The 20,418-nt window shown below is 36.9% G+C and overlaps 1 protein-coding gene across 1 annotated transcript; it reads right to left on the bottom strand.

Moving 5' to 3' along the window:
* Positions 1-3,426: 3,426 nt before the first annotated feature.
* hs3st1l2 (heparan sulfate (glucosamine) 3-O-sulfotransferase 1-like 2) lies at positions 3,427-19,347 on the bottom strand (the record flags this gene model as incomplete). The annotated part of the gene is made up of 2 exons (XM_081364715.1): positions 19,214-19,347; positions 3,427-4,408 (listed from the first exon to the last, which is right to left on the bottom strand). The coding sequence occupies exon 2, from the start codon at positions 4,336-4,338 to the stop codon at positions 3,427-3,429; it is 912 nt and encodes a 303-aa protein (XP_081220841.1). The 5' UTR covers positions 4,339-4,408; positions 19,214-19,347.
* Between the last annotated feature and the right edge of the window lie 1,071 nt (positions 19,348-20,418).

The raw sequence follows: 20,418 nt of genomic DNA, 5'->3' as shown, positions 1-20,418 counted from the left end.
ACTGTACTAGCACTAATGTAAGTTGGCAATCATGTCACGAGCATCTTCTATTTCTAACATATGATAGTTGTCAGTAAGTTTCTTTCTTCTGTTGAGCACAAAAGAAGATATTTTAAAGAAACAGTTGACGGCACGCATTGACATCCTTAGTAATGTTTTGGCTACCGTCTGGTTAACATTCCCTAAAATATCTTCTTTTGTGTTCAGCAGAAGAAATAACCGAATAGCCTACAGGTTTGGAACAACTTGAGGGTGAGTGAGTAAGTAATGACAGAATTTTCATTTTTGGGTGAACTATCCATTTAAAGCTGCACTCAATTGTTTTTTCTCTGGAATGTTTTACCCCTGAAGAAGTGAGTGCTTAAAAATATTGTAATATTGTAAGACAAACAGAACCTCAGATACTTTGATCTCCTGAGATACGGACACCACAAACACATACGCCATTTGTCTCCACACACCACAGTGAAGTTGCGGGACAGCTTCTTTCCCTCCTGTCCTTCCATTTGTTCCTTCTCCCCCCACTTCCTTCTCTTTACACTTTCTTCTCTTCACTTAGAAAGATTATATAAAAATTATAATGTTCTATGTCAATATAAGTGAATTAACAGTCATGTTTGGTATCATTTAAAATGTCTCAGAGCGACTGGCACAATGGTTTCATCTCCACAGAAGTAAACCAAATGGTAATAAGGGTTTAGACTAGAGATACTTTGTTTATTTTTCACAGGGTCCTTCATCCAAACTACCTCCTGTTTATCGACAAGGTGTGAACTCCCTGTGTCTATAACTAAAAATGATCGTGATTTTAACGGTAAAAGGCCGTAAAAATGCTACAGTGAAAAACTGTTAATTGGTAAACAGAAAGTTTCCATACTATATACGGTAAATAACTGTGATAGATCTAACCATACATTAAATGTCATTTTACAGTTACAGTTACACAAAAAAATACAGTTTTTGGAAGTGAAAAAGATCAAGTCATTGTACAATTTACAGCGAAAACCTGTAAATTGACATTCCCACAATTCCCTGCGTGACACTTTACATTTTATGTATTTTTGCTGAAATTACTAGCCTATGTTTCTTTATAGTTTTTCTTAGTTTTTTTCTAATCAGTTATGTACATTAGGGTTTTATGTTACATTTAATGTTGTTAAATTAATGTTTATTGCATTGTGCAGCTTCTATAAATTACTAATAACTTTCTTGTGGAAAAGGTACTTGTGATGAGCTTTGATTCATCATGTGACTCTCATCATCACTGTGATTGGTGGTTGTCAGTGAATTACAATGGAACAAAACAGATATTAGTACTTCAATAGGTCGGTAAATTAACATAATATCAGATAATGACGTACGTTTTTTTACTGTAAATTTAAGTTGGTAAAACCTAGAATGTTGCTACCGTATTTTTTTACAGTATTTCTGGCAACCACAGCTGCCAGTTTTTTTCCGTAAATTTAACGGAACTTTTTTTTACAGTGGCAAATTCCTATTGTAAGTTCATTCCCCACATTGGGGGATGTTTTGTCTTGGCCTGAGTATATAAAGAAATGTCTCCAGAGGCTTGGGGCGATTTGTAGTCCAAACATGACTGTGTATTTTTCTAGTGTCAGGTAACTTATTAATCTTTTCTCTTTATCTTTGATGTTATTGTATTGATTATCTTTGAATTTGATTATGTAATTGGCTTAATACATTTACCTGACTAATAATAAATTGTTACATTTGGATTTATTCTGATTTACTCTGAAATTATTAACTCTAGTAGATTACGTTAAGTCCATACCGCCACAATTCTACGATCATGTTAGTAAACGGACTGAAATTCAGCTTAAGTAGAGCAGAGCACACCGACTGAAATTTCAGAGATCCGACTAACACATCAGCATAGTCAATGTATACTTAGAACTGTAGAGGCTAATAATGGGTTTTCCGTTTAGAACAACAGAGTGTTGTTAGACCAATCTAAGCCTCAACCTCGAACTATTGTATAGCATTATTCTAACTTAGTGGGAAACTACGGCACGCTAATACAAAGTTGCAAGTTGGTCAGCTTGGTTCTATGGTAATGGTTGTGGCCTCTGGTTAGATATAATCTTACCTTAGTTAAGTGTGTTCGGATCTATGGGGACTAAATAATATATTATAGAATGAGCAAAGTGGAGTACGGCCATCTAGGATATTAGTCAATCGCCTCTGTCTAATGACCGAGACTGACGAGCTTGTGGTTATGAGAGATCGTATACCCAACTTGGCCAGTGTGGGACTCAAAGTGTTTTTGGAATCCAGATGAACCAGTGTAATTCCAATAAAGAGTTGAATAGAATAATCAAACATTCACCTAAATTTAATGATTAACAAACCTTCAATTAGACCTTTTTCATTTTTGGAGTCAGATGAAACAAAGAAGCAATTAAATGACTTTACCACGCTGAAAAGACAGTAACGCGTAGAAACCTTCACCTGCTTATTGGAAACTGTCGTTGGACCAATTGAGCAGGCCTTACAATATACACTCAATTGTGATGAGACTAACATAAACAAAACATAAACGAAAATAGCTGAGCGCACCTTCATTTCATTTCACTTAAGATGTCTTATTGTCAAAAGGCCCCCTGAAATTAAGGTTTAGACATTTTTAAAGAAAACAGAATAAGTTAATACAGACATTTGACAATGTGACAATATGTTGTTGTCTGAGGTGTGCAAAATAATGTCAGCGTTTTAGATGAATAGATGTGAGATGTTTTATGTACATGTATTTATTGAAAAGAAAACAGAATTTTGCAGTGCATTAACTTATGACATTATGAAATATCTCAATTTAAAGAACCAATTGTTTTAAAAAATAGACATTTCTATTAAAAAAAAGTAAATAAAATATTCAAGTACAAATTAGTATATTAAACATGAGAATTAAATGATTAGACTACAATTATACAGATGACAAAGCAGTATTTTCGATAAATGCTTCAAGTACCACTGCAGTAACATTTTATTTTTATTTTTATCTTGATGTCTATCCACATTCTATCTTTGTTTATTATTAGAGAAAATCGAGTTTTCAAGTTCAGTCTCATCACTAACTGGGCATTGCCAGTGTTTTCAACCTCATTTCCATATCAACAGTCTGTTTGAACTGGGACTTTTGGAGTTAAGACTGGTCCAAAGAGTTTTTTAAAGCACATGAAGTCCTGTAGATTCTATTTTCCACAGAAGACAAACTGTAGGTGTATTAGTGTTCAGAACAGTTTTTGGCGCTGGCTTCCATGCTTAGTCCTCTTGCAAACTGGTTACCAAGGCATTTTAACCATATTTCTTTGACAACATTACAACATTTTCACAAAAGAGGGTTGCCAATAGTATTATGAATGCACTTCTCGGTCTCTGTGAGAGCTGTCAGTCATTTTTTGGCTGTCTTTAGCACCAGTCAAACCTCTGTCCCACCATTTTGAAAAAGATTTGATTGGGTAGTCGCAGGTAGCGGCAAAGCTTCTGGAAAGCCTCGTTGCTAAGTGGTGCATGTGGTCTTCCTTTAGATTCATCCAGGCACTTGTCGTGTCCCGCAGACATCATACAGTAAAAGCCCTTAGTGACGTTAAAATAGAAATTGTCCGTCTTTATCCGAGGTGGAAGTTCCAAGAACTTCTCCGCCTTCTGCAGCTCAGGGAACGGATTCTGAATCAGTGCTTCTCCATCCACAATGTGTATCTGCTCCCTGGGAAAAAGCTCCAACCATCTGGCCAGGTGCTGGTAGTAAAAACTCCTCTGAAGGGCCTTGTATTTGGTGTTGATGTGTCCGTTTGATAGTAGCATCTCGTCCAGTGGCTGGTATGGCTTGTTCTGCTGAATTCGGTTGTGGAGAACTTGTGTATAGTCTGACACGAGTCTCTCTGCAGGGTCACGAACGATCAGCAGCAGTTTCACCGCTGGATTCGTGGCCCATATCCTCCTTGGGGCCGGTGGTGCTGTGAAGTAGCCAGGGGTCTTTTCCACCGTCAGCTGCCCAGGAAGGGTGATGGGCATCTGGGCACGGTACCAGTCCAGACCCTTACGAAAGTTTTCGTCCTGGTTGAAGTAGTGGATCTCGGTCTTGGCTACTTCCACATCTGGATGGAGGTTGAGCATCTCCAGCAGGGCCCTGGTGCCTCCTTTGCGCACCCCGATGATGATGGCCCCTGGCAGACGTTGCAAAGTCGAGGCATTGGAAGCTCCAGAAGGGGTCGCAGATGTCACTGAGGTCAAAGAGGCTCGGAGTTCATGTAGGCAAACAAGCAGCTGTGCCTGGAGCAACAGCAGTAGAATTAAAGCCAGGAGGAGAGTCCACAGCATGGCGTCGGTCCAGTCAGGTCAAGGGCGGCACACAAACAAACACGCACACACAGCAGCTGAAAGTCGATTTCTGAAAACAAACATGCACAGCAATTAATTATCTTTCACAGAAAATGAGTAGTAGCCTAAGACACACAGGAAAGAATTAATTATTCATAACAATAAATCCTAGAATATATCTAGCGATTCATTGTCAGTCAAATTCAAGTTAGTAAGACGACATATGTAAAACATGTTAAAAGACAACAACAGCAGGGCAGGAGTGTACTTCCTCAGTGTGATTTAATTAACAGAATTATTAAAACACAGAGAGAAAAAACGCATTAAACATTCATGAACAATAGTGCCTCAGAAATCTCTCCGGAGAAATTTACTCATAACATTCCCACTGCAGTCTCACTGCTGTCCTCTAGTGGTCACTATCAGAACAATCCTCAAAAATCTCTCCTGAGTCATTCCAGTTAAGCTAGATGAGATGCACATTGGAGTTAATAGCCCAGTTATTTTTTCCCCAAGATTTATTTTTAAAAGAGCTGATTAAGAAATCTGCAGTAAGAATGTAAAAGCTAGAAAGGTTAATATCCTTGAGAATGATCCTGATAATCGCGCTTCCTCCACTGTTTATGTATTTCACATGTATATGTAGCGCAAATCTCACATCACATATGAGATATTGGCCTGGTTTCACATACAGGGCTTAGATTAAGCCAAGATTAGGCCTTAGTTCAAATAGGACATTTAAGTAGCTTTTATATACATGCCTTAGACAAAAAAAAAAAAACATTACTGGTTTGCATCTTGAGACAAAACAATGGCACTGACCAAGTTGCTTTCAGTTAAGACAGCGTCATGCATTTGCGTCGGGAACTCGATTTAAGCCTTGCCTGTGAAACTGAGGGATAATGTTTTCTTCTGATGGAACAATGCAGTTGTTTGTCGTATAGCCATGCATTAAAAACTGATGCTATGGTTACATGTTTTTTGTTTGTTTTTGTTTTTTTATTACATTGTCCACTGAAGCAATTTATCATGAAAATTCTTTAAAATGATTAAATATCTCTTAAAATGATCAAAATGTTGAATATCAAAAAGGAATACAATTCTGTCATAATTTACTCACCCTCATATCTACCCATAATTAAAAAGTGATTCTTTTTGGCAGAACGTCCGATCTGCTCTTTTCCATACAATGAAAGTGAGTGGTGACCACGGCTGTCAAGAAAGACTCACGCAAAGCTATCACATGGCTTCAAAAGACTCGGAATATAGTGTTCAAATTCTATAGACTATTTTTATGATCCTTTTATGGTTCTTTTTTCATTTTGTCCTTTTGGAGTTCGACGTCCCCTGGTCCCCATCCACTTTCATTAATGACGATTTGAGCTCAGACATTCTGTTAAACTCTTTGTGTTCAGAGGAAAAAAGAAAGTCATGCAGGTTTGGAATGAATGAGAATGAGTAAATAATGACAGGATTTTCTTTTTTGAAAATAGGTGAAAATTACTAAACTAAAAGGGTACAATAACAGGCTGATTAGGACATTATTTCTTACCTCTATATACTCCCTTTAAAATGACTTGTCTGCCATGTTTAGACACCTCACAGTTGTGATGTTATTGTACCCTGCGGCTGCTGGAGTCACGGGTTATTAATCTGCTTCTCATCTAGTTTTGAGCAGTCAGCCTTTGTAAACGAGCTGTGGTGTTGCTCTGTATGCTGTATAATTACACAGTTGGGAGTAAGTGTTGAGCCCTGTGGTCTTGCCTCTCCTGCTCCAGCATCAGCGTCATCATTGCTGCTAAGCCTCATCAACTCTACCATTATGGGACTGAGTGTCTGTCTAATATCTCCCACTTTATTCCCTCAACTCGCAGCTTTAAGCTAATCCTCAGAATGTGCTGCTCCTGTTCCTCAGGTTATGTTATATGTTGGTGGTAACAAATGAAGCCAAATAACATAAGAAAATAATTTTTCAGATTTTTTCAGTATTGGCATCTGTGTTATATTCTGGATTGTGTTGTATGTATTAACAGTAAGCCACGGGGTGTTTGTTTTTCAGAAACTAAGTGGAAAGCTGTGTGTCTGTTTTGAGTGTGTATATTATATGATATTATTGTGTTAAGTGACTAAGAAAATGTTTTTTTAATGTTTTTTTTTTTAAAGCAGTCACTTATGCTCACTAAGGCTGCATTCATCTGATAAATACAGTAAAAACGGCAACACTGTACAATAAGGTTCATTAGTTAACATTAGTTACGTATTAACGAATATGAATTAATAATGATCAATAATTTTTTACTGTATTAGCTAATCTTTATTAATGTTAGTTAATAAAAATACAGCTTTTCATGTTCACAGTGCATCAACTATTGTTAACAAATACAACCCTCGATTATAAGAATGTATTTGTAAATGTTGAAATTAATATTAACTAAGATTAATAAATGCTGTAGAAGTATTGTTTATTCTTAGTTCATGTTAGCTAATTTTAAGTAATGAACCTTATTGTAAAGTGTTACCGTAAAAACAGAAATATTGTGAAATATTACTATATTAATATCATGTTCTCTATTTTAATATATTTGAAAATGGATGAGTTTTTCATCAGCCATTACTCCAGTCTGCAGTGTCACATGATCCTTCAGAAATCATTCTAATATGATGATATGGTGCTCAAGAAAGATTTTGGTAACACTTTATTTTACAGTGTTTGTTACACATTACATATTTACTATAGTAATTACGTTTAATTGTGCTTAACTACATGGAACTAACCCTAAACCTAATCCTAATCCTATAAGTATGTAGTTAATTATTATTACTCAGTACTTAAATGTATAATTACACTATAACACGGACACCTTAAAATAAAGTGTAACCAAGATTTCGTATTATTGTCAAGGTTAAAACCAGTTGTGCTGCTTCTGATGCGAGATACAATTTTTAAAAGAACATTATTTCTTTTTGTATTTACTGTCACTTTTGATCAACTTTTATCAACTTTTTAACGTTTTATTGCTGAATAAAAGTATTGATTTCTGTCAACAAAAAAAAAGTTTGGGGTCAGTAATAATAACAAAGCATATTTCCATCTAGTTCTAAAATGTAAAAATTTAATGATAGTGTAAAAATACATTAAACCATTGAGAGAAAATGTTTTACAAATGTTAAATAAAGACGGAACTATGTTGTGAACTGTGAAAAGGGTCCATTATCTTGTGATTCCTCTGATGTAAATTATTTTTAGTTGGCCTGTTTCCACTTTTATTGAATATGTGTTATTGGAGAGAGAAAGAATGAATGGATTCAGATGTCATGGATTGGACTCAAATCACATCACAACCAGCACCACATATGTATTATTTCATGTTCATTTTGATTTTAGACGTGACCAAAGGTGATTAGTAATGGTGATGTAAAAGTGATGGGTGAGTTGTTTATTCTGTTTTCACCATTTTACCTATTCAGGTTGATTTGTGGACTGTTTGTGAACATGATATGCTGGCTTTATCAGATTGACAGTGACTTGGAGGCTCTGCAACTGTCTCAAGAATTTTTTTGCAGGGCATACAGTACACTTGGGTTTTCATGATTGCTGCCTCTCTTGCCCTACAGGAGAAAACAACCCGATGTTATTCGTATACAATCGTACAAAAAATTAAGATTTGTTGGTTAAGCTTCACCATGATGGTCCACCCCTCAATTTAACTTAATGTACAAATGAGGTTGTTCAAAGTCAGATGAATGTGCAACCAATTCATCAAATCGTAAAAAAATATTAGCAAACTGTCATGAGACTGTGTTGGAAAAAACACTCTTGATGGACACCCAAATCGTCTTATAGGGATCTATAGCGTGTCTCTCTCTCTGTGTGTGTGTGTGTGTGTTTCATCTTTATCAGGGACTCACAGACCTACTGATTGAGTCAGACTTTCAGTTCATTCACTCTCAAGCAAGCAAAGCTAGTCTTTCCCTTCCTCTCTCACAGACGAACTCTGTAGCTGAGAACAAAAAAATGCATCCCTAATATAAACACCCTCCACTGTCACCTCATACTGTGCAATATAATCCTCTTTCCTGAATGCCATTGCACACTAAAAGAAAACCCAGTGATGCGCGCACACACACACACAAACCTCTGTTGATTTTCGTACACATTTTTGCAGTTAGGCTCCTGCAGCTTAGTGCAAACTTAGTCTCTTTTCTGTTTCCAGCGCACAGTAATCCTGCACACGGCCATATATGCACCCAGCAGACTTGCTCGTGAACACAAGACAACCGCACACACTCACGCATACACATGCATGCACTACAACAGTGTTGGTCTCTCGTAAAAGACAAAAAGAGGACCTGCGGGGAATGGGATCAAAGAACTTTCTGTCATATATTACCATTTTATCTCGGTTTCTGATCTGACTCGAATGTTTAGAGCTCAGTGGCTTCATGCATGACCAATGCACATTAGTCACCTTTCCTTGATGTCTTAGAAAATATTTTTTTTTGTGAACAAAACTAAAGCTGTGTTGTTTGCAGAAGTGATCATATCTGCCCTCCAAAGGCTTTATCCACTACTTTGAGAGCTCTGAAGGGTTGAAGCGTGTAGAGGGAAATTAACTTAGACCATACTTTTTAACATCATCTTACCTTACTTGTATATCTCTTACAATAATAAAACTGAAAAAGATTAGGTTGGAAGTTCAACAGTCTAAACAATTGTAGTGTATGTTCAGTCATTAGGTCTTGCCTCAATACATTTTTTTTTCCTTTCAACTCCTTACTATAAAATGTATGGTTAAAAAAAAAAACAGCAGCCATAGGGTTGCCAGAAATTTACCGTAAAACAAAAAACGGTTACAATGTTTCAGGTATTATGGATGACATATTGATGCCTGTATATTTTACAATGATTTTACAACTGTGTATCATTTATGTTAATATAGCCTATACTTGAATGGCCAAAATCAGATTTTTACCATAAAATGTACTGACAAGTGGTACAATAGAAGGCCAATAGTCGCATACATAAAAATTAACAGGGAACACACATGGCACTAAAATAATGCAATACAATTAAGCAAATAAATAACAGGAAATGTAACCCTAATGTACATTACTGATAACACAAAAATGAGATACTAAATTATTTATATCAAATATATTCATATTTGATGTCACGCATGCAGGGACTTATGGAAATGTCCTCCCACTGTAAATTATATGGTAATTCATAGTTTTTATTTGTAAAAAAATCTAAAATATGACAGGATTTTACAGTAAAATTACATATTTTGCAATGTTAAATGTTTAATTGACAGATCTTCACAGCTTTGTGTTTACAGAAGCAGAGCATGTTAGCTTGTGCAAATTTTAATAATAATAATAATAATAATAATAATAGACACTGTCCTTCAGCAAATCTGCTTAGTTTTTAGCACACGGACGCCCCACTAAGCCTCAAATTAGTCTCTTCATGAACCTCCCTGCACCCCACCAGCCTCTCACTCTTCCTCACTTCCATCTCTTTCCATCCCTCCCTCTTCTCCCTCGTTCTCGCTCTCATTTACACTTGAAGATCTGGGTCAATCGAATCACACACTCTACAGCCCCCTCTGGTCTGCATGTTCCTCGCATTGATAATGAGGAGTGTGAGTAAGAGTGTGTGTGTTAGGGGAGAGCGTTGTGGTGTTTGGTTTGAAATTGGGTTGGGGGGGTGCTGTCTGGTACCAGCAAAGGGGAGGGGGAAGCATGAGGGGGACTTCACTCTAATTAAAGAGGTTGTTGGCATGGAGAACATGGCAACATTATTGGCATGGAAATGTGTCTGAGTCTGGTCAGGTTTTACAGATCCTCGTGACTAGCAATCTTTTCGTGCGTGATACAGTATGTTGATGAAAGTTAAGAGAGCAAAAGTTAAAAAACAGGATGATGGAGAAGTTTGGTTTAGTCATGTCATGTTTGGCTTTGCTTTTGTCAAGAAATCATAGATTATGTGCTCTTCTATTATTCTCATAAAGCCCTGAGAATTCTTTAGCTTGGGTTTTCTAATGTGTTTCAGAAGGTTTTCATTGAATTAGAACAGTATTTTCTGAGGTTAACACTTTGAAAAGAAATCAAATTGCACAAGGTCGTACCACGTAGTGGATTGTTATTACCACTAGAACTTATCTTAAGTAGCAACTTTCAACTGGTTGGTAACTTGAATTCCAAAAGCACACTCTACAAAACTATTCTAAAACCCCATTAGAAATTCTAGTGGAAAATGAGCTTTTGGGTTAGCAATACTATCTCCTTATGAGAATTTATGTAGCCAGTAAATGTTTCTCTCTGCCCTATCGTTTTGATAGCTCAAAGACTGTTGACTGAATTATATATTATCGTTATATATTTAAAATACATTAACTAAAATTATTGTTTGCTTTCAGCTATCAAATTGGTATGACAAGCAAATAATTCAATGATAAGCAATCTAGACTGAGCCACAGGGGGCAGAGATCGGGTTAGTAGTACGTGTCAAGTGATTTGTGTTTGCCTTTCACAACAGGGGAAATAATCTATCTATTTCCTGTGTGTGCATGTGTGTGTGGCAATATCAATACTGTAGGTTTGGAAGGAAGGGGTAAATATTGAGAGTCAGTGGTCACGTCAGGGGTAATCTGTCTCTCTGTAGGGGTGGGTGGACAGATGGAGGATGGACTGTTCTGCTCAATACAACTAACCACCACAACTGAACTGAGCATGTGGACCTGACAGCTACTGCAGGGTCACACCAGGCATGGGGGCTGAAATGACACATTTAATGATTTCATGTTGTAGAGTGAAAGAAATCTAATGAAAAGGGACAGATGAAATCAACAACACAACATGTTCTGTGTTGTAGGGCAAGTGCTAAAGCTGTTCAAAATTTTGAAGTAGGTACGATTTTTTTAAATGTTTTTGAGTCTCTTATGCTCAAAGGCTGCTTTTATTGTGTCGAAACACAACTTTGTGATTGCGACACAACTGAAAATAATGTTGTATTTTGTTATTGTATTTTAAAATGTAATTTCCGGTGATGACAAAGCTGAATTTCATCATAGTTAGTCTTTAGTGTCACACGATCCTTCAGAAATCATTCTAATATGCTGATTTGGTGCTCAAGAAACACATTATTTTCAAAGTTAAGTAGAATAGTTGTGTTGCTTAATTATTATTATTTTAATTTTTTTTGGAAACCATGATGCATTTTCCATGATTTTGTTTCAGAAAGTTCTAAAGAACCGCATTTTTAACAATGTAAAAATGTAATGCATCCTTGATTTAATAAAAGTAATAATTTCTTTTTTAAAAATCTTGCTGACCTGACTTCTGAAGGGTAGTGTACAGACTAAAAAATATTCAATAATTCAAAATTGTCTTATCATTTCAAGAGTTTAAATGTGTTTTAAAAATACGTGATGACGTGCTTTCCTCGATGAAACACAAAAGAAGTTTAGCAGATCATCCCATGTAATCCACCTGTCCACATGTCTTCAGAAGACTTAAAAATATAGCGCACAAGTTGATTGGACTACTTTTATTGTACTATTTTGTGCTTTTTGTTTAGTTTGACAGCACCAATCACCATTTCCTTGTATAGAACAGAGCACCTGGGACAATGTGCTAAACTTCTTCTTTTCTGTTCCATGTAAAACGTGAGTAAATGACAATTTCGGGATAAACAACTCATTTCAGAAATTGTGAATTCTTTCAAATCTGCATGTAAAGGAAGTTGTGATAGTCTTTTCTTCCTTATTGTGACATATTTTTGAGTGAAACAGCTTCCTGAACAAGAAAACATGTAGGGAAGGACTTGATTTTGTCCATTAGGAATTGATTGGATAATTAAATAATTGTGTTTCATATTGCTGTGATGTCATGTGTGTGACAGGTTGTCTCGCCCTCAATGCAGTAAACATGCCATTAGTGAAGACAAGAGATGTTGTTGCAATAGGGAGGGGAAGATATTCTGAATAAATATTATGAGGGAGGGCAAATGAATAAAAAAATAATGATGTGTACGGATAAATAATTTATAATAAATACTGGAATATTCCATAAAAAAAGAAGAATGGTCAATTTTGATTTCATGATGATGACTTTATGGGAGTATACCTTTTTACAGTAGGTATAAAATGTATTAACCAGCTTTGTCCTTTTGGCTGTGAGGTGGAAAAGTATGCAGTAACTAGGGGTGGTTCTCAGTCTCGTTAGTTTTATTTCATTTGTCTATAGTGAATCCCAAAATGGGCAGACAGATAGAGAGTGTTTCTACAAAACAAACAGTAAGAGGGTGAGAATGAACTAGTGCCAAAAAAAGTGTTTTTCGAGATTTGTCTTCGCAATTGGCAATTAATCCCTGGAAAGGAAAAAGTTGTTTAGAGGCCAGCTGAATGGAACTGTCAGTCTCGGAGCAGGTGGTTGTGCGTCTGCGTGCGAGCTTGCCGTCTTTCAGCCGCTCTGAAATCTCAGAAGTAACGTCTTTGGTTCTGCTCTTTCTCTTTTCTTGTGCTCGCATTTCCACGCCAGGTTGCTGCTTTTTATTCGTCCTTAAATCCCCTCACATTCAAAGAACAGTGAAAAACATCTTTGTAATTCTTTAACCGCTTGCACTTTGAAAGGGCCTTGAGCGCCGGCTATATCTTTTGCTTGTGGATATGCTTGCAGTGAATGGATTTGTTGTGCAGGGAGATTTCTGCATCACTGGCTGTTGTTTTTCTTCTATACTGTGAGCAGTGGTATGATTTGTGTGTGTGTGTGTGTATGGACAAGAAGGGGGTCCCGTCGGGCCCTGCTGTGTAATGCCAGGCAGTTCTGCACTTTGTGGGACATTTGGGAGTGAAATGTATAAGATGATATTTTTCTTGTTTTGCAGTGTGTTGGTTTTTCATATGTATGGGGAGTAGAGACCTCCGCTGTGTAAAGATGCAGTCGAATTTGATATGTTTTTTTGGACATGCTCAGCAATGCTTTTGTCTCGTAGGAAGGCATTGAGATATGTTTGATGCCTCAGTTATTTCTTAGACTGTGATGAGAATGGAATGTGAATGAAGACTTCTGCTTAAGTCTGCTCATTTTTCTCCTGACAAAAGACTCTAGTATGTCTCCTCTAGAGTTTTAAAAGAGATCTCAACAATGACACACACTGCGATTTCAGTATGAACTCAAATATTTATCATCGTCTGACGATTATCTGAGCAATACCACCATGTCACTCCATTTGTGGTGGGACTTATAAAAGAGGGTTTTTGCAGTGATGCCATAGAAGAACCATTGTTTTTTCCCCAAAGAAACTTTGTGTGAACAGTTCTTAAGTTCTTAGTGTGAAGAACATTTTGAAAATCCAAAGAACAATTTGTGGAATGGAAAGGTTGGATGTTAAAGGTTCTTCATGGAACCATCAATGCAGCCAAAAAATAAAGGATAATAAAGGAATTTTAAAGAGTGAATGTGAATAATTTTGACAGAAACTGGGCAGAGGATTTCTAGTTCCCAGCATGCTTTGCAGTGGAACTGGACCAGGAGAGTAAATTAGGGCTGGGAATTTCCACAGACGTCCCGGATCGATGCTTAGGTTAAAGTGGAATTCAATGTAGAATTCAGAAACCCTGGTTATTAGCTGATTCAGTGCCCTGACATACTCAGTTATTTTTCATTCTTCGGTTAAAAAGAAGTAGGAAATACCATCCCAACCCCGTCCACGCTGCTGAGGGCAACGTTTAGATGAACATGTAAGTATTGCGTGCTTTCCTCTTAATAACAAAAACTGTACACACACCAACATGACAGTGGTAAGAAAACAGCAGTTAAGAAAGCATATGATCATAGAGATGTGGATATGTTTGTACTAGCTCTGCAATTCACTGGCATCAAGGTAATTAAAATTACACTGAAAGTTTGATTATAAAGTATATTTCAGACTATAGATCTCTGGCTATGTGAGACTATAGTGTGAATTAATTCTTAGCATTACAGTAGTTCTATTGGCATTATCCTGAACATTGCATAGACATTTGTTTCATGTGTCATTGAACGGAAGAGAGGTTTTCGAGAGCGCTCTTAATGTTGCATCCTTTTGATTTTCCCAGCAAAAACGTCCTGAGTCCTTTACATTAAAATCAGTCTACAGGCTTTCATAGACAACCTAGGATGTCAGGGAAGGTCTCGTTTTTAAAATGTCATTACAAGCTGTTCAGACATTGGCAATAAAAAAGTGCTTAATGCTTGAAATGTATACAGTACATACAGTATATCCCCTTTAAGGATGGGTTCACAAAGGCTGTGATGTGTTATTTTCATGAGCGATTGCTGCAAAAAAGCCAGTTCTCTGACCAGTGTCGTTTCTTTCTCATCTCATACATATGACAAAAAAACAATTTGATTTAGAACGCTAACACGTGTTAACTGTTTCTAGCTAGTTAACCTGAGATTTATTTGATTTATTTGACATGTCAGCATTCAGAGGCAAAACATTTCTGAATAAGAGCTTACTAGCAATGCTGTATTTTATAACTGACTGCTCATCTGGGAAACGTATCTTTTTCTGTTGTGCGTTATCGTGTCTCTAAGTAAATAATTGTCTTAAGTTATTTGCATTAGTTGAGCACAATTCAAAGTATAAGCTGATACTCAAATGAAGCATTACTGAGAACTCATAACTAAATGAAGCATAGCTATTCGTCTCCTGAGCTATGAAAGAGCTACTTCTAAGCAATAACATTTTCCTCTGGGATGTTCTCGGGCCTGTGGTAATGCGCTGTGTTTTGCGGATCCGTGTTGTTGGGGTTTGTGGTTTCATTTTTCCCTGTTCTCTTTCTTGTGTTGTGGTTCGGGTCCGTTAAACTGCAGGGGAGAGCATTGCGTGAAGGGTGGTCAGAAGAAGAGCAGTGTCCTGTCCTCCTAATGGACTAAAACTGTCAGCACTAATGACCCAAGAAACAAACCAAGAAGACAGCACACAAGCACACACACTCACATGCATATAAACATGCATACACACACACACACAAATCCCTGTCTGCTTATCCAAGGATACGCCAATCTAATATTAAAAGGATCAACTGGTTTGTTTTCATTGACTTTATGGGGATTTTTTCCCCGAGAACAGAGCAGTTTTGTCTGGAGTACAGTCCCTCTGACGTACATAATCACCTCTGTGCCACAGCGTAACCTTCACTCTTATCTGTATATGGCCTGAGGTCGCTCACTTTATCACGAGTTAGGACATTAAATAGATATCACGGGGTCTCAACTACAAAAGTACTTAAAGTCAGATAAAAAAGGAGACACAATCCCAAAAAATAGACTGACCTACAACAGATGACAGAATTGAGACATCACTTCCTGTTTGTGTTCCATGCGGATGATTCTAGAGTTTAGTTTATTAAAAACTGTTTATATGACTTTCTACTACAAGTTGACTAATTTAACATGTACACAGTGTCCATCTTTCTGTTTGAATAGGGAACCCCACACCATATTTGACCATCTGTCAATCAATGGGGTTTCCAAGCTGTCCAGTTTGGACTTGGCCCTTTCAGCTGTATATTCGTGGTGTGTGAATGTGTTTGTTTTGGTGTAATACATGGTTTCTGTGTAAGATACGATAGCATAAGTGACTCACTTACAGATGAATGACCCACCATTGTCATTTAGTTATCCATAAACTAAGTCAGATGGCCACTATGTGTAAGCTATTTCTGCAGAGTATCTCTGATACTCTAAAAGTACAATATATAGGTCACGATATTAGAATAGGTGTTGTATTGTGTGCTTCAAATTACAAATTAGACAAATACAGGATGACAAGACAGTACAAGTTATTTTTTATAGTAGGCCCATTTAATACTTGATTTCTTTTCTGCTTTATTCTGCTTTTTATTTCTGCTACTGGCCGATGTTCAGGTTATTTTGTCCTCTGTTGCCTGTGTAATATGCACGTAGTTTAAAAATCTCTATTTTTAAAGGGTTAGTTCACCCAAAAATGAAAATTCTGTCAGTAATTACTCACCCCCATGTTGTTCCAACCCCGTAAGCCTTTCGTTCATCTTCGGAACACAAATTAAGATATTTTTGATGAAATCTGAGAGCTGGATCACTCCTCCACAGGCTTATGGACACGTTAACTTGCTGGCCCAGAAAATGTATTAAAGACATTGTTAATATAGTCCAAGTGACTCCAGTGGCTCAATCTTAAGTTTATAAAGCGACGAGAATACTTTTTGTGCGCAAAAACAAACAAAAATAACGACTGTATTCCACTTTTCATTTCCTTCTCTCTGGACCTCGAGTCTTTTTACGTAGTGTAATAGCGTAGCGCGTCTGTGTTTCACGTCACCACGTAGGCTCACTATTGGGCGACTCTGGTCATGTGTGATACGTGGTGACGTGCAACACAGACGAGCTACGCTTAAACACTACGTAAAAAAGACTCGAGGTCCAGAGACAAGGAAATGAAAAGTGGAATACAGTTGTTATTTTTGTTTGTTTTTGCGCACAAAAAGTATTCTCGTCGCTTTATAAACTTAAGATTGAGCCACTGGAGTCACTTGGACTATATTAACAATGTCTTTAATACATTTTCTGGGCCAGCAAGTTAAGGTGTCCATAAGCCTGCAGGAGGAGTGATCCAGCTCTCAGATTTCATCAAAAATATCTTAATTTGTGTTCCGAAGATGAACGAAAGTCTTACGGGGTTGGACATTAAGGGGGGAGTAATTACTGACAGAATTTTCATTTTTGGGTGAACTAACCCTTTAATGCATAAATGTTGCTGAATTTGAAATAGTGTAAGCATTTTGACTGACTATCAAACACTATGAACTAACTACATTTTATTCAGCCATATTTTATATATATTTTTTGTTTTTAACAATGATGTGGATTTGTATTACATATTCTAGATGTATGTGTTATGATAAAAGCAGCACACGCGTCTTTTTGTTTGATTTGCTGTGGAGTGAACCTGTTTGATCTTGTTCTGAAAACTTTTATACAGAGATATATAGGCAACTATTTTCCTCTCATCTCTCTCTTTCTTTATGTATGGTTCATTGCACTTAGAGCAGTTCTGCGCTCATAAAATATGATATCTATTATTCACATCTTCCTCTATCACTAATGCTCCAACATTTTATGCCCCCATGAAGTCCTGCTAGCTCAGAGGTGACAGAGATTCGTCTAATCTCAGAGTCAGCGTCAAGAGAATAGCTCACTATATCCAGATCCATCTGTTTTATTCTCATTCTTTTGTCAACATCTTGCACTGAACATCTTAATCAAATATGTTTATGTAAAGGAAAGCAGCTTACTGTGATTTCGCCAAGTAGGACATGTTTCTGGATCAACATCCTTGTTGGTCCTAGCACAACATTATTTTCAACCAATCATATTTTAGGTTTTGGGTTAGACCTAAGGCTTGAACAATATCCATATTATCTATCTGGTTTTAGTGATTGGTTATAGTCAGGGATGGGATTTAGACTATATGAATTTTTGGATCAATCTGAATATTCGCTATCATGTCAGTATCAGTGAGGTGAATACATTGTTTTATTATTACATTTTGAGTGCCCATCAGATTTTACCTTTTCATTATACATCAGCTCTAAATTCGAGTGTGAAGTCACATGCTGCATTTAGTGTGATAGTGTGATACAGTAATTTTTGTGCCATGTGTGAAGCGCACAACATATTAGCCCTGTTAACCTACTCGACCCCACAACCTTTAGAAACCACTGACTCGCACGCATACACATCCACACACAAGAGAATGTAAATCTCTAATCTGAAAATGAACTTTCTCATTAAGCAAAATTTCAAATATAATCCAAGTATGTATTACTTATTTAAACAGTGTGTGAATGAATATTTTGCCTTTTAAGTGCACAAACAGCTTTTGTATTCATATCTACAGTAGCTATTGTGTATAAGATCTGTGATCCTGGATCGCACGGGACATGTCGCACGGTATATTTGTGGCAATAGCCAACAATACATTGTATGGGTCAAAATTTTTCTTTTATGCCAAAAATCATTAGGATATTAAGTAAAGATCATGTTCCATGAAGATAGTTTGTACATTTCCTACCGTAAAAATAAATCAAATATTTGTTTTTGTGAGTGAATACAGCAAAATCACGAACATAAATGGTCAACTTTAAAGGCGATTTTCTCAATGTTTCGATTTTTTTTGCACCCTCAGATTTCAGATTTTCAAATAGTTGTATCTCGGACAAATATTGTCCTATCATAACAAACCATACATCAATGGACAGCTTATTTATTCAGCTTTCATGTGATGTATAAATCACATCTAAATTTTCACATTTGTTTTCACTTTACCAGGTGATTTGCATTCAGACATTTGGTAATTTCACAAGCATTTACTTGCTACTTTAATGAAAGACAAAATAAATTTGTGTACATTATATATAAAACATGCGCTTCAATGAATAATGAATTTCAATGAGAAATGACTATAATTTATGATTTGCAAATATTTATATTGTTGAAAATCGAAAAGAATAAAAGTGTGTTTTTCAGGAGATTTGAGATCCTGTATTGTTCTACGTACAATAGCAAACATCAGGTCTGTAGGAGGACAGTGTCTACAGTCCTGCTATTGACTAAAGATAAATTCACCTTTTTTAAAGCACATTTTAATTCAGACATTCTGTAGACAACCATACACATGTGATTTCTTAAATTTTATCTTAAGTGCAGTTCAAAGTTCTGGTTTAAATTCAGGCATTGCTGAAGAATACATAAATGTTTCAGTTTACAGAGTTTCTCTGACCCAACACGCCTGCCAACCAGCGGGTAGAATGAAACTGAGAAAGAAAACCGGATGAGGGCTTACCTGAACTTTGTCTTCTTCAGTCAGCTTCTCTCCTGAAGTGGGTCGGAGTGCTTCGTCCTGGTGTTTTCGGGGACTTTCATTCTTCTCTATTCCATCCTTCTGAGCCCTTCAGTGCATCTCCAGCCTCTTTTTTGTTTTGTTCTGTTCTCCCTGTCTCTTTCCTTCTCTCTGTCTCTTGTTCTCTCTAACGGCAGTTTTGAAGTTGCGGTGGCGTAGCTTCTTCTCCAGACTAAAGGTGAAATAAAACTCAAGGTTGTAAGAAGAAAATGTGTGTGTGAGTGAGGAATGTGAATGAATTAGTGTCTACATGCTGCGTGTGTCTGTCAATGTGTGGATGGAGTGTGTGTATGAGTGAATGAACAACAGACAGAGAGAGAGAAAGAGAGAGAGAGAGAGAGAGAGAGAGAGGAGGCAGAACGATAGTATAGATGATAGGAGGGGGCTAAACAGAGAGAGAGAGAGAGAGAGAGAGAGAGAGAGAGAGAGCGAGAGAGCACAAACACGTCGCCCCTGAGGGAAATTCTCCCCTCCCTCTCTCCATCTCTCCATCTCTCTCTCTCTCTCTCTCTCTCTCTCTCTCTCTCTCTCTCTCTCTGTTTAGCCCCCTCCTATCATCTATACTATCGTTCTACCTCCTCTCTCTCTCTCTTCTCTCTCTTTCTTTCTTTCTTTCTTTCTTTCTTTCTTTCTTTCTTTCTTTCTTTCTTTCTTTCTTTCTTTCTTTCTTTCTTTCTTTCTTTCTTTCTTTCTTTCTTTCTTTTCCTCATTGTTTGATTTGCGTTTCATCGCCTTTTCTCATCCAAACACATGAACTCATTCTTCACTCAGTCTTAAAATGTCTTTTTTCCCCCTCTCCTCATATCCCACTTTCAGAGCAGCCTGTTGTTTTACCAGCTCTCTGTTTTTCTGTTCAAGAGCTTTGGATTGTATTTGCCGCGGAAAATCCCCAAAATCATGAATAACTTAAAGGGTGCTGGCTCACAAACACACAGGGCACAAATAAATGGGCAGCACGTTGCTCCAGTGTGTCTGTAAATCTCCAAATTCGCAGCACACATTTACTGTATGATGGTACATTACCCACGCTGGAATAATTATTGTATGTGATGCAGAGAGTACGTTTTTATTTCTTTTATTTTATGTTTCTCTGTACTTCATGTGTTGTAAATAAATCATTAAATAACTTTTTGACTGTTCTCCTATAA

Source organism: Scardinius erythrophthalmus (genome assembly GCF_964197995.2).
Source record: "Scardinius erythrophthalmus genome assembly, chromosome: 5".
Lineage (NCBI taxonomy): Eukaryota > Metazoa > Chordata > Actinopteri > Cypriniformes > Leuciscidae > Scardinius > Scardinius erythrophthalmus.
Note: the sequence above shows the minus strand (reverse complement) of the source record. Positions and strands in the feature narration are given on the sequence as shown.